This window comes from Saccostrea echinata, unplaced genomic scaffold, assembly GCF_033153115.1.
Source record: "Saccostrea echinata isolate AGI-Se365-2 ecotype Australia unplaced genomic scaffold, CSIRO_AGI_Sech_v1 ptg000033l, whole genome shotgun sequence".
Classification (NCBI taxonomy): Eukaryota; Metazoa; Mollusca; class Bivalvia; order Ostreida; family Ostreidae; genus Saccostrea; species Saccostrea echinata.
This window is the reverse complement of record NW_026889782.1, coordinates 12,902,395-12,914,132: the sequence shown is the minus strand read 5'-3', so window position 1 is coordinate 12,914,132 and position 11,738 is coordinate 12,902,395. Positions and strand designations below refer to the sequence as shown.

Here is an 11,738-nt window from a genome sequence, read left to right as displayed (position 1 = left end):
TGACAATATTTATCTGGATGGCATAAATTTGCCCCAATTAACAAATCAAGACAGGTTTCCCGAAAGAAAACTTATTTTGTAACTCTCCCATTCTCGTATAATGTAGTTTAAGAAACTTTTGTTTATTTCAGTGGAAAGTGACTGTATCATATCATCAAATTCCAAATGTATTGGCTTATATGTAGATTTTCTTCTAGGCTGTAAATAATACAAAATATAAGTTTTATTTGTAAACTCATGTATTCAAAATCATTCCTTTTTACAAAATTATCTAAAATCGATATTAAATATGGTCTTTTATAGATATGTTAAATCCATCAAAAGTTTGGTAACGCCTTGTATCATATTTGCCATTTAGGCAAGGAATGTTTAAAAAAGAAGATAAGTTTAGAATAAAATTTAGGTGATGTCCACGAAAGGGTTTTCTCTGTACGCAATGCGAGTACGGCCTGTTTGGGAGTGCACATTAGATACAATGTCCGACCTACTGGGCAGTCAATCCTCCATCCAACGGAATAGCTGTCCCTGTCATGTTGTCTGTTGCAGGTGAGCAAAGGAAAATCACTAATTCAGCAATCTGTCAAATAATATGATAAAAATGTTAACCATAAAGGAAAAACAACAATAAAAACATTACCAATTACCTGTCAAAAATGTGACAAAAATATTAATTAACGACAACAGAGGTGGTAATTAACAGTAATTACTTATTTTAAACATGACAACAAATTACCGATTAAATTTTTACTCCGTGTGATTACATTTATGTATCATCCACATATCTTGTCGTACAGAACAATATTACTGTACTGTACAAAACCCGCCAGTGTAAATCTTTTGAAGAGTCTCTTATCCGTAATTATTGCGATTAAGGAGAATTAGAATAGTATTGTTAACTCAAATGTGAAATCTTGAAAGATTAAATATATTGAATTTGTTTTCAATGGTTCATTTAGTGCAAATTTACTTCAACATCACTCAGCTTTATTTCAACGCACATACCTGAGTAGTTGTGGTATTCTTTTTCGTAGGATTCACTTCTGCAAGTTTCTCCTGTAATTGAAATTTAACATATATAGAGGACATCATCAGTGAAACTGGATGTGCTCTTAGATAAGACATTTTTCACTCTAACATCAATCTACTTTTTTCAATACATGAGCCGAATTTTATAAACATGATTTACAAGTATATATTTTTTTACCAAACACCTTTCACGACTTTCGCCCGATTCCTCTTGCATGGAAGAAAGTAGTGGCTTAAGAACTAAAAGATATGCGTATAAAAGTTAATATTTATTCTTGGAAACAAAATCATTTATGTTTTGCATCATATTGTCAGTATAAGGTTTTTTATTTAATGAATTTAATAATAAGAAAAAACAAAATTAATAAATAAAAATAAATAAAAATTTAAAAATAGCAAAATGTTGTTGAAAACCTAATGAACAAGCAAATTAATTGAAAATCAGAGAAAACTCTCTTTTGTTTTAGTCTTTTAAGTGAGAGAAATGTTAAACTATCATTCAGGACAAGGAAAGGTGGATAACTGGATAAATTAAAGTACTTTTCGGTGTATTCAGGAATTATATTTCAAATATTTCAGCACTTTCTTTTTTAATTGTTTCAAAAATGCCTTTTCAATCTGTTGATCAGATTTTTTTGGGGAGTGAGGGAACATGATCTTGAATTTAAATAAACTATCTTTCGATTTAAATTGTCAACTTGTAAAACTCACTGTTTGTATCAACTGTGCAAGGACATATACTATTACACGTCACTCCATACTGCGCAGCCTCTACTGCAATGCCCTTTTATTGAACAAATAATAGATATTTGACCCACGATACAATAATACCCTTTTTATTTTCAAACAGAAAATTTGAAATACCAGTAAAGGTCAGGAGTTTATTTTTTTACATTCTCATTGAAGTAGTTTTTTTTTCTTTTACAAAGATATATCTTAGTTTATTTTAGGTTAAGAAATAATTAGTGAAATATTTACCCTAGTGAGTCCAATGAGTCCTGCCTTTGCGGCCGAATAACCTGTGGATTTAGGGGATCCTACCAGCCCAAACGCCGAGGATATGTTCACAATTCTCCCCCATCCTAAAAGACGACGGTAAATATACATTTGTGATTGTTCCACCTGCATTTTGTCATACCTATTCTTCATTTGCTCATTTTGAAGAAAATCTTGTAATTTAGATAAAATCATAGGATACCCTAAGTCCGGTGAAAGCTGTATTTCTTACAAAATCTTCTTGTATTTGAAAGATTTTAGAATCAAATTTATTTATAATAAAATCAAAGTAAACATGAATTTCTTTTTTGGAATTCATTTTAAGGCTTTTTTAAGTTTCATGGATATTAAGTTTTATTAGTAAAGAACTGATTATAATGAAAAAAAAATAGTCTCTTTGAAAATGTTCGTAATAAATATGTATTTAAGGTCAAGATCTAGTAAATGACTTTAGATTCAATTATGACGTCATAATCAATTTACACGCACTTTTTCAGGTATATTACGGCTTCAAAAATTATGTTGAAAATAAAGCGTTTCATGGAGTTCAATTTAAAATCATGTCAAAAGTTATCCTGATACCTATATTGAATTTTAAATCATTTCAAAGAAGAGGTCAACAATATGTAAATTGTCGATGTCTGAGAGACTGTAGGCAATCTGGAAATATTTCTTTTCTCTAATATGTATTAAAAAAACCTCCCATGTTTATATATGATGAAATATATGGAGATAACGAACAGTATTCAAGCTCAAAAGTCCATTATACAATACAAAATAGGAGCAGAGCAAACACGGACCTCTAAACATCAGAGATGGGATCAGGTGCCATGGAGGAGTGAGCATCCCCTGCCGACCGGTCACACCCGCCGTGTGCTCCTTGTCATGATCGTTAAATAACGGAAAAATCCGTCGACAATTCAGTGTGTAAATAATGGTCTAACAATTAGCATGAAAAACGTCGGTCAGCATTTGACTCAATGATAAATTGTACTTGCTGACATTTTCTTCACATTTCATTCACAATGACATCCTTACAATGTCAAGGTTTTGTGATTTCGGAACTCCACACAAACCCTTGACATAAGTCGTTATTTAAAAGTTGGGCTTCTGGTTACACATGACGTAATGGGTAATTACAAACTAACAAAAGAAAAAAATATTTTTTTTCAAATCCGTCGTTATCAAATTGCCCAGCTCCAGGACATATTTTTGTGATTGTAAGGAGGAAGATCTTCAAAAAATTAATCCCGATGTTTCATTTAAAGTAACTAGTCACAAATCCTACAATATTGACACTTTCCATTTTAACGACGAGTCTTATTTGTTTACAAAACTTACCAACAATAAAAGCTGATTTCTGATTGGTTCCATTCCTAGACCAGGTACAAATGAAATACGCAGGTGTGTTAAGGCAGTACCCAGATCAAATTTCGGAGAATTTAGACTTTTTTTCGTAAAATGTAACATTGATAAATCGGAAAAGCCATAGATAAAACATTTACTATTATTATCCATTGTATAGACGTCATTGAGTCTTAGGCTAAAGGAGCACTCCACCACGACGTCATCACGTGACGTCTATAAATAGAAAAATTGCCTTAATGAAAAAGTGAAAAGTTCAACACTACCCAGGAGATAATTCATTTATTTGAGTGAAATGGTTATGTAAAAACATCACTGGGTCATGAAAAGTGCTGCGAGAATCCTACTCTCCCGACATAGAAAAAATATTCCAAAGTTTCGCATGAAACCTTACCAAAATTTTTACATTTTATACATACGATCAAGGAATTGTTATTAATTCATGTTAACCACACGATTCTAGCAGCACTTTCCAAGTACTATTGAATACAAGCTTTCGATACAAACAAAAATTATGTTTCAAAGTATGCGGCGTAGTGTTGAACTTTTGCATCTTTGTTGTTATAGAACGACAGAGGAAAGGCTGATCGGGATTTCAAAGCACTATCTGTGTGCGTTTTAATAAAGCATGATAAGAATATATCAGCTTACCTGATTCTTAATCTTTAATTCCTTATAAATCACACATAATATTCACGGTATATGCTTTAAAACTCCCATTTCATATATTTGTTTACATGAATTCTCGTCACCTTTAATTTCACTCGGCAAATATTTGATCAATAGTTATGACGTCATGGGTTTGGTATTTAATCCCCGTGCTAAATAAGTAGCTATCTATACCACCCAAAAACGGCAAGATTTAGTTTATATTATGTTTTGAATGATCCCATTCATTTCTTGGACCTGAAATTAAACTTTAAATATAGATATTAAGAAATCATTATTTCTAAAGTTCACGTCATACAGCTTCCTATGACATCATATTGTAAAGGCAAGTAGGATATCTCTGGGTGTAGCCTTAACATACCCGCGTAGTAGCTATCTAGCCCGACTTTTAAATAACGACTTATGTCAAGGGTTTGTGTGGAGTTCCGAAATCACAAAATTAAAACCTTGACATTATGAGGATGTGACAATGACAGTTTATTTTTTTTTTCGTTGAGTTTACCTTACGATTATGCCCCAGTGCACCTTACTTTAGTAGGGTATAGTTATAAACCATCATATAAGGAATTTATTTCTCACAATTGATGAATCTGTAGGCACCTTTCATTTAATGGATCTTGACTTTTAGCAACAGTTCATCTTTAACATTGTTTTTTTTCAATTTTTAATCATGTTTCTTTCAAAATCCTTTGTGTTATATATGGTTTATTACAAATTTTCTTATTGCTTTCACATTATCCCCTATTCTAAAACAAAACGCTATTACAATGAAATGTTTTCTTTTGTTTGTTTGTTTGTTTTTGTTTAGCATCCCTCTGGAGAAATTCTTCACTCATATGGAGACGCCACCACTTCAACGTGGAGATCTGCAAATTTTTGACTGATACTCGGCACTCAGGGCCATTGAGCAGTGAGGGATCTTTTTCGTGCCAGCATCTACTGCGACACGGGACCTCGGTTTATACGGTCTTATCCGAAGGACCGGTATCCACGTCCCACCGTGGAATTCGAACCCGCGACGTAAGGATCAACTCCTTATTCCGCGACTCTAGAGCGAACGCTCTAACCACTGCGCCACGCGGGCGACGAAAAGTTTCCTAATGAAGGAAATTTACAAAAGATATCATATAGTTATCTATAATACACAAGCAAAAAGGTAGTTTTTATAAATGAAATGTGGAGGTAACAAACTGTGATCATTCTCAAAAGTCAAAAAAGTCACTAATTAACAGCGAAGCGAACATGGACCTCTGAAAACATAGGTGCCATGGAGTAGTAAACATCTGGTCACATGCGCCGTACGCGTGTGGTCCCTGGCATGTTCGCCTAAATGTGGAAAAAATTCCCTTATCAATTCAGTGTGAAAACAATAACCTGTACATTTGCATAAAAGATGTTAGTGACGATTCAACTTAACGACAGATTGTTTTTGCAAACAAGGTAATTGCATCGACCACAGAATTTTCGAAACGTGATTTTATACGAAAATTGTTGGTATCTTTGTAGCAACAACTTGTTTGTAAATAGTCTGCCTTCTGTTAGAAAAGGATAATATATACGCAGCTCTGTTAAGATTGCATAAAGGGTGGGTTCTAAATTATACGGGAAATGCTTACTGTAACATCACACAAAAATAGCAATTCCTCATAATAACAGAAAATGAAAAAAATTGCGATTTTAAACTTCATATGAGTAATGAAATTACATCAGAACTTACCAATGCAATCATTTTTATCGCTACTTAAATCCCACAAAGCAAAGTATAAACAAGTCACTGATTGCAATGCACATGTCGACATGACGTCATCATGGTAAAATTTGACGCATTTTATTTGCAGTGAGAGGCGGATCAAGTAATTTTATCACAGTGATAAAATGCATTTAATTATTGAAGAGAATATTATTTGCAAATCTTAGGTAGACCATTAATACAAATCTGAAACCTTTGTTTAGTGCCTTTATTTAAAAACTATCGAGAGAATGAATCAATTCTACCGTGTTTTTGTACAGGGTTTGCATATTTCACACCGAGGTTAAATTGCCTTTATAGATCTTGAGATTTTTTTAAATATACACACCTTACCTTAAAAAGTGCTGCTGCTTTCCTGAAATCGAGAGCATTACCTAATAAATACACAAAATACTTCGTAAAGGTTCACATATTTTTCGACTACAGCTAAATAATTTGAAATTTAAACTAATAAAATGCGAATTCTATTTAAAGCAGCAGGACTTTCCACAAACTACAAGATATGAAGAAACAATTTATTACTTAAATTTTTTATTATAACTAGGGTATGCCCTTGCGATATTGAAATTTGTTCATGACCTACATACAGTACATATATTTATCTCGTGACTGTCAAATAACGTGAGCAAACCAAATTCAATACAGAGCGGGGTATTCAATGTTATTTCAATCAAAATTAATTAAAGTCATGTGATAATATAGTAGCTTAAAAATTAAATTCAGTTTAAAAAGCTATGTATTTATGCACGTTCATATTCCGTTGATTTCTTCGTAGTACACCTTAACAGTGCTGCGTAGATCATGCTCTTGCATATTGAATCACGTGGGAGACCTAAACTCCTTCAGTAGGTGATAATTGTATAATGGTACATAAATAAAGGACATTGGCGGCAAATATGATGAAACCATCACCTTAATCATAAGATTTTAAATTCTGAAGAGGATTTACTATGTCACATATGGATATTAAGATTTTCGGTTTTAAACGCCGTTTGAATTCCAGTGACCAACTGAGACAGAATTTTACTGTTGATATAACAGGAATGCAATTTTATAATTTACATTTAAATACAATTTATTCGAGTAGTTTAATTTTTTTTTCATAAATACTCAACAAATGGAAGTATCTATGTATATTACTTCAAAAATTATAATTATTCTTTTTAAGGTAGTTCTATACTCGGCACTAAATGGATTCAAGCTTGAAAAACTTGCTTTCATAACATAGACATACATTCCAGCAATGGATAGACATAAGAAAAATTATATTTCAACATGCTTATTTTTCTGCTATTGCCTCTCAGCAGTATATACCACAAAATTCCATATATTGAAATTTAAGAGAAGGTACCTGTCTTCAAATTTGTCAATAAATTAGAATTAAAATCTAGACAGTCAAGCTATAAAACCTAAAATAGAATGGAAACATGTTATTAAAACATATTTCATCATTGTTTTGTATGAATTTTTATAAATATATGCACTTTGTTGGGTTAAAGTATCAAAATGTAACACAAGAAACTATGCTTCACCGGTCAGTCTGGATCATTTTAAAATATATTTATGGACTCAGTCTTGGACTCAGTCTTTGAGAAAGTGTTTTATTTTTACAAAATAACATCTTAGGAAAAGAATTATTTAAAAAAAAATTACATGTTGATGCATTTTTTTTTCATAGTATAAGATTTGCACTATAGGGACCCCCATGAAAATTTTCTCTCAAAAATAATATTGTGCCATATTCTGCTATACATTTGTAGTTTGAGTGTATTTATAAAGTTGTACATACAGGGTGTCCCAGAATATATGATACCATTTCAAGATTCTGTAAGACCTAATGTAATAAATATTGGATTACAACAAATGCATTATAAATAATGTCCAATTTTATTCACATAATTTGACAGTCATTAAAAAAAAACAACAAATGGAGTTCACTTTGAAAAATGCTATGGTTTTTAAATGATGCCCTCTAAATGACGTTCTATCTGTGTAATGATAATGTCTAGACATTGTACAAAGTTCCTTAACTTGAGACAGCAGTGCCTGTCTTGGTAATAACTTCAGGATTTTTATCAGAGGTAAACCTTCTATATATGTTAAGGATTTTGGTTTAGGTTTAGCAGCAGTAACATAACACTAGGATTGATAATTACAGTTTTAAAATGCGGGTAGCTAGCTCTTTTGATAATCCATTTTCATTGAAATTGCAGTTTTTTGCAAAGGTTTGACGTAAATTTGATACGTTGCAATTTCATAACTGTGAGAATTTTTTTTGAATATTTTGTTGCTAAAAAATTGTACTTATCTATTTTTAGAGACTTATATCAAAGAAATTGGCCAAGGAATGTGTTCGTGGCAGGTATTTCAAATGGTATCATATATTTTGGGACACCCTGTAAAACAATAATTATACACATTCAGTACCTACTGTCCCTAAAATCCACCTTGTTTTAGAATTCTTTCAGAAATATATATACCACTTGTCAGTAAAATTGGAGACATTGGATCTGACCGTTATTAACAGATTCTGGCAAACTGGATGATCTGGGTATAGAAAGTTGGTGTGCTGCAAGTGAATAAACTATTTTCATTTACTACTATACTATTACATAAAAAAATATTTTTGCATTGTGCTTCAATCCGATCAGTTTGCAGGCGAGGAGGGTGTATGTGTCTATGAAAGTGTTAATTATTTAATTTCATATTTTGATGTTTGAAATAATGAAATTTATTAAAGTTGTCCCTGTCAAATCGTAGCCAATTCCTTCTCTTGCGAGCTATCAGTATTAACTTCACCTTGCCCGCCGACAAAAGTCTTTGACTGTCTGCCTTGCATCGGCTTTGATAGCATACTCCTGGTCCATTTTATCGGCTTATTCTCATCCAAAGAAACGTCGTTTATGCTATAGCTTTATTACCTCATCGTCTCTCTGTCAACATAAAGTTTTTTTCCCATCCTTTCCTTTTACTTAATTTCCCGTTAGACTTTCTTTGACGTGACCGACTTATAACAAAATCATTACCGGATATTTAAAACGCTGAGTAAAATTCAGATCAATCTAGTTAAAAAATTACATCTCGGAAAAAGGAAGCGTGGTTCCGGTTTTACCAATCGTTAAAGACGTAGTGCGAATATAGATCTACTTTAATGCTATCAAGGAGAGTACTACTCAGTTAAAAGAACTTATTTCATAGGCTTTCGGATTTTCTTCGATGAAACATGTTCAAAACAAACAACGCACCATAAAAAGAACTAAGTAGAAATTAATAATAATGTTATGGTAACAAGAGGCATTCCTACATTGTAGCTTTGATTTTATACACTCTATAGTACATAAATAAAATATATGTTTCCCTTAGTAGAATGATTAAAACACATATTGATACCGCGTCAATTTCTATATGAAAAACAAAAATAACACATCAGTGGTGTTACTCATTCCTTTATTTTTTATTTTTTTTTTTATGCTGTTGTTATTGTTCTTTGCTTGTTTGATGTTATCAATCTCAAAACTTTTGCCTTGTTTTTCACTAAATTAGGGTCAACATAAAATTGCTTTTAAATAGAACCGTGTCTTACCTTTCTTTTTCATTGACACAAAAAAGTGTTTAGAAAGATGAAATGGTGCCGTCAAATTTACAGTGATTTCTTCATCGAAACCCTCTAGCGTTTTATTTTCTAGGAGGTCAAGGAAGACAACCCCTGTAAGAAATTTTATTTCAACAGAAATATATTGATTATTCTTTAAATTGTAATAAATTTTCAAATATCTCATATAACGTTGTATTACTTATACAAGCTGAAGTTATAAAACATTTAAATATAAAAGTGTAAAAGCACTTTTTTACATATAGTTGATTTAGAGTTTTAAGGACAGACGATACGTTCCTCAATAATATATAATTTTTTCCAAGCTTTTGTCATTGAAGTATTGATACTTTAACAAGTTTACTCACAAAAAATGGAGGTACTTTACCAGGCTTTTGTGCAAGATACCAAAGGATAGTTTTCTAATATAATCCTTTTGGGGAAAAACCCTAATTTTACAATATCAATTTTTTTTAGTTTTGGATTTTTTAATGACGATTAGAAACTGGTTTAGAAATCAGAAGGTAATTAAAATTTTGAATATTTTTCACATATTACGAAGATTTACATAACAGATAATCTGAGGAACGTATCGTCTGCCCTTAACAATATAATAGATACCGATTAAAACTTTAAGAAAAAATGTCATTTTAACATTAACTTAGAATGCATTTGTTAACACTTGAAATATAATTTACCTGCATTATTTACTAATATATCTATACCAGCTGGAACAGCTGAATCAATTGTCTGGCAAAGATCAGTTATACTTTCTCTCTTAAGCAGGTTGCATTCAAAATACCGAACTTCCTTTTTGCATCTGTAAAAAAGAGTAACACGATTTTAAGGTGGAAAACATCAGCAGTTGCCCAAATTCCAGGAAATTGAAAATAAATCTCACTTTATACTTCCATCATTTCATATCAAAATTTACTCAGTACTTATGCAAAACAGATAATTTTAATAAAATGTTACATTTGGGTGAGTTTTTCGATGTTATCTGTGACAGTTTCTGCATCGTATCGGTCTATTCCGAAAATAGTGCATCCAGATAGGGCAAGGGATCTTGCAATTTCAGATCCCATGCCTCCACAAATACCGGTCACTAGAGCAGTTTTTCCGTTTAATGCCATACTAAAGTAAAAAAAAAATTAAAATAATATAAAATAATTAAGGCATATTATTCTTACAATGAAAAATATGATATTTTTAAATAAAAATATTAGCAACTATTTATAAATAAAAATAATAGCAACTTTTTTTGGTGTTGGTGTGTAACGATTCTTTCAAACATGAACATCTTGTATTATTCTTTGAATGTATTATACTGCTTGTTTACTGAATGTGCTTTGATGAAAAAGCATTCGAATTGATGTTTTGAGAGGAATATGGTGTAACATTTGACACATAAACGAAATATACCTTATTTAATTGAGCTTATTTAAATAACTATGATATCATAGTGTAATACTCAAGGAAAAAGACCCAGGAATTCATGTCCCACATGAATTTCATGTAAAATATTTAAATTTCATACTACATTATACTACATGTATATTTGATTTTTTTTTTTTTTTGTTTAGCTATGAAATTATATCCCTCTAAGCATATTTTTTTCCAAAAGTACGAAAAATTCACTCCACGAAAATTATTAATTTTTGAGTATTTATTTTTCCTACTTTCTAGAATATTGGTTATTCATGTTTTGTCACTAAAGGACCTCAAATGATTTAAGATCTGTCACAGTAGCCCATTAGTAGGGCTTTCATTTCGTAATCAGAGGGCTCATCTTCTATTCTCGTTCGCCGCACCATGTCAAACCTAAGACCTAAGCATCATTCAAATGATCTGAATTGATTTGCTGAACAAGCCAAATGATGTTATGTATTATCCATAATTCCTTTATTTTTATTTAAACAACGTTGATAATTAATGTAGAATGTTCAAGTTTAAGGACAGATGATACAAACTTTTATCAATTTTTTTTTTAGAACAACCACTTTAGTCCTGATTACATGAGTAAAATGAACAAGTTTAACCTAATAGATTTTAATTTTTTTTTTATTCAAAGTTTCACAAAAATGTGATTTTCATCGACAAAAAATATATATTAATAAGGATGTTTGCAGAAAGGTAGAATTTTGAACATCATAGAAAGTATACAAATTCGTAATATTCTAGGAATCTCTTACTTGCATCATTTACAATCAAAATAGGTTCAAAAATATATACCAATCCGGGTATCCATTTTTTTTGTACCATCCGTCCTTAACCGACGATTGAGCAGACACAATGTCAATAGATTCTACTTTTTTTTTTTTTTTTTTTTTTTTTTTTTTT

The 11,738-nt window shown here is 31.3% G+C and overlaps 1 protein-coding gene across 1 annotated transcript; it reads right to left on the bottom strand.

Moving 5' to 3' along the window:
- Positions 1-500: 500 nt before the first annotated feature.
- LOC133198145 (D-beta-hydroxybutyrate dehydrogenase-like) lies at positions 501-10,531 on the bottom strand. The gene is made up of 7 exons (XM_061334286.1): positions 10,374-10,531; positions 10,097-10,218; positions 9,390-9,512; positions 2,005-2,108; positions 1,738-1,810; positions 1,003-1,053; positions 501-577 (listed from the first exon to the last, which is right to left on the bottom strand). The coding sequence occupies exons 1-7, from the start codon at positions 10,529-10,531 to the stop codon at positions 570-572; spliced, it is 639 nt and encodes a 212-aa protein (XP_061190270.1). The 3' UTR covers positions 501-569.
- Positions 10,532-11,738: the final 1,207 nt, after the last annotated feature.

Bases quoted from the DNA above. Each gene is read 5' to 3' on its own strand.
- LOC133198145 (XM_061334286.1), bottom strand. From the start codon at position 10,531: ATGGCATTAAACGGAAAAACTGCTCTAGTGACCGGTATTTGTGGAGGC. The intron at 10,219-10,373 runs GTAACATTTTAT...TCTTTTTTACAG, and splicing joins ATCGAAAAACTCACCCAAAT to ATGCAAAAAGGAAGTTCGGT. The intron at 9,513-10,096 runs GTAAATTATATT...AATTTCTTACAG, and splicing joins TATATTAGTAAATAATGCAG to GGGTTGTCTTCCTTGACCTC.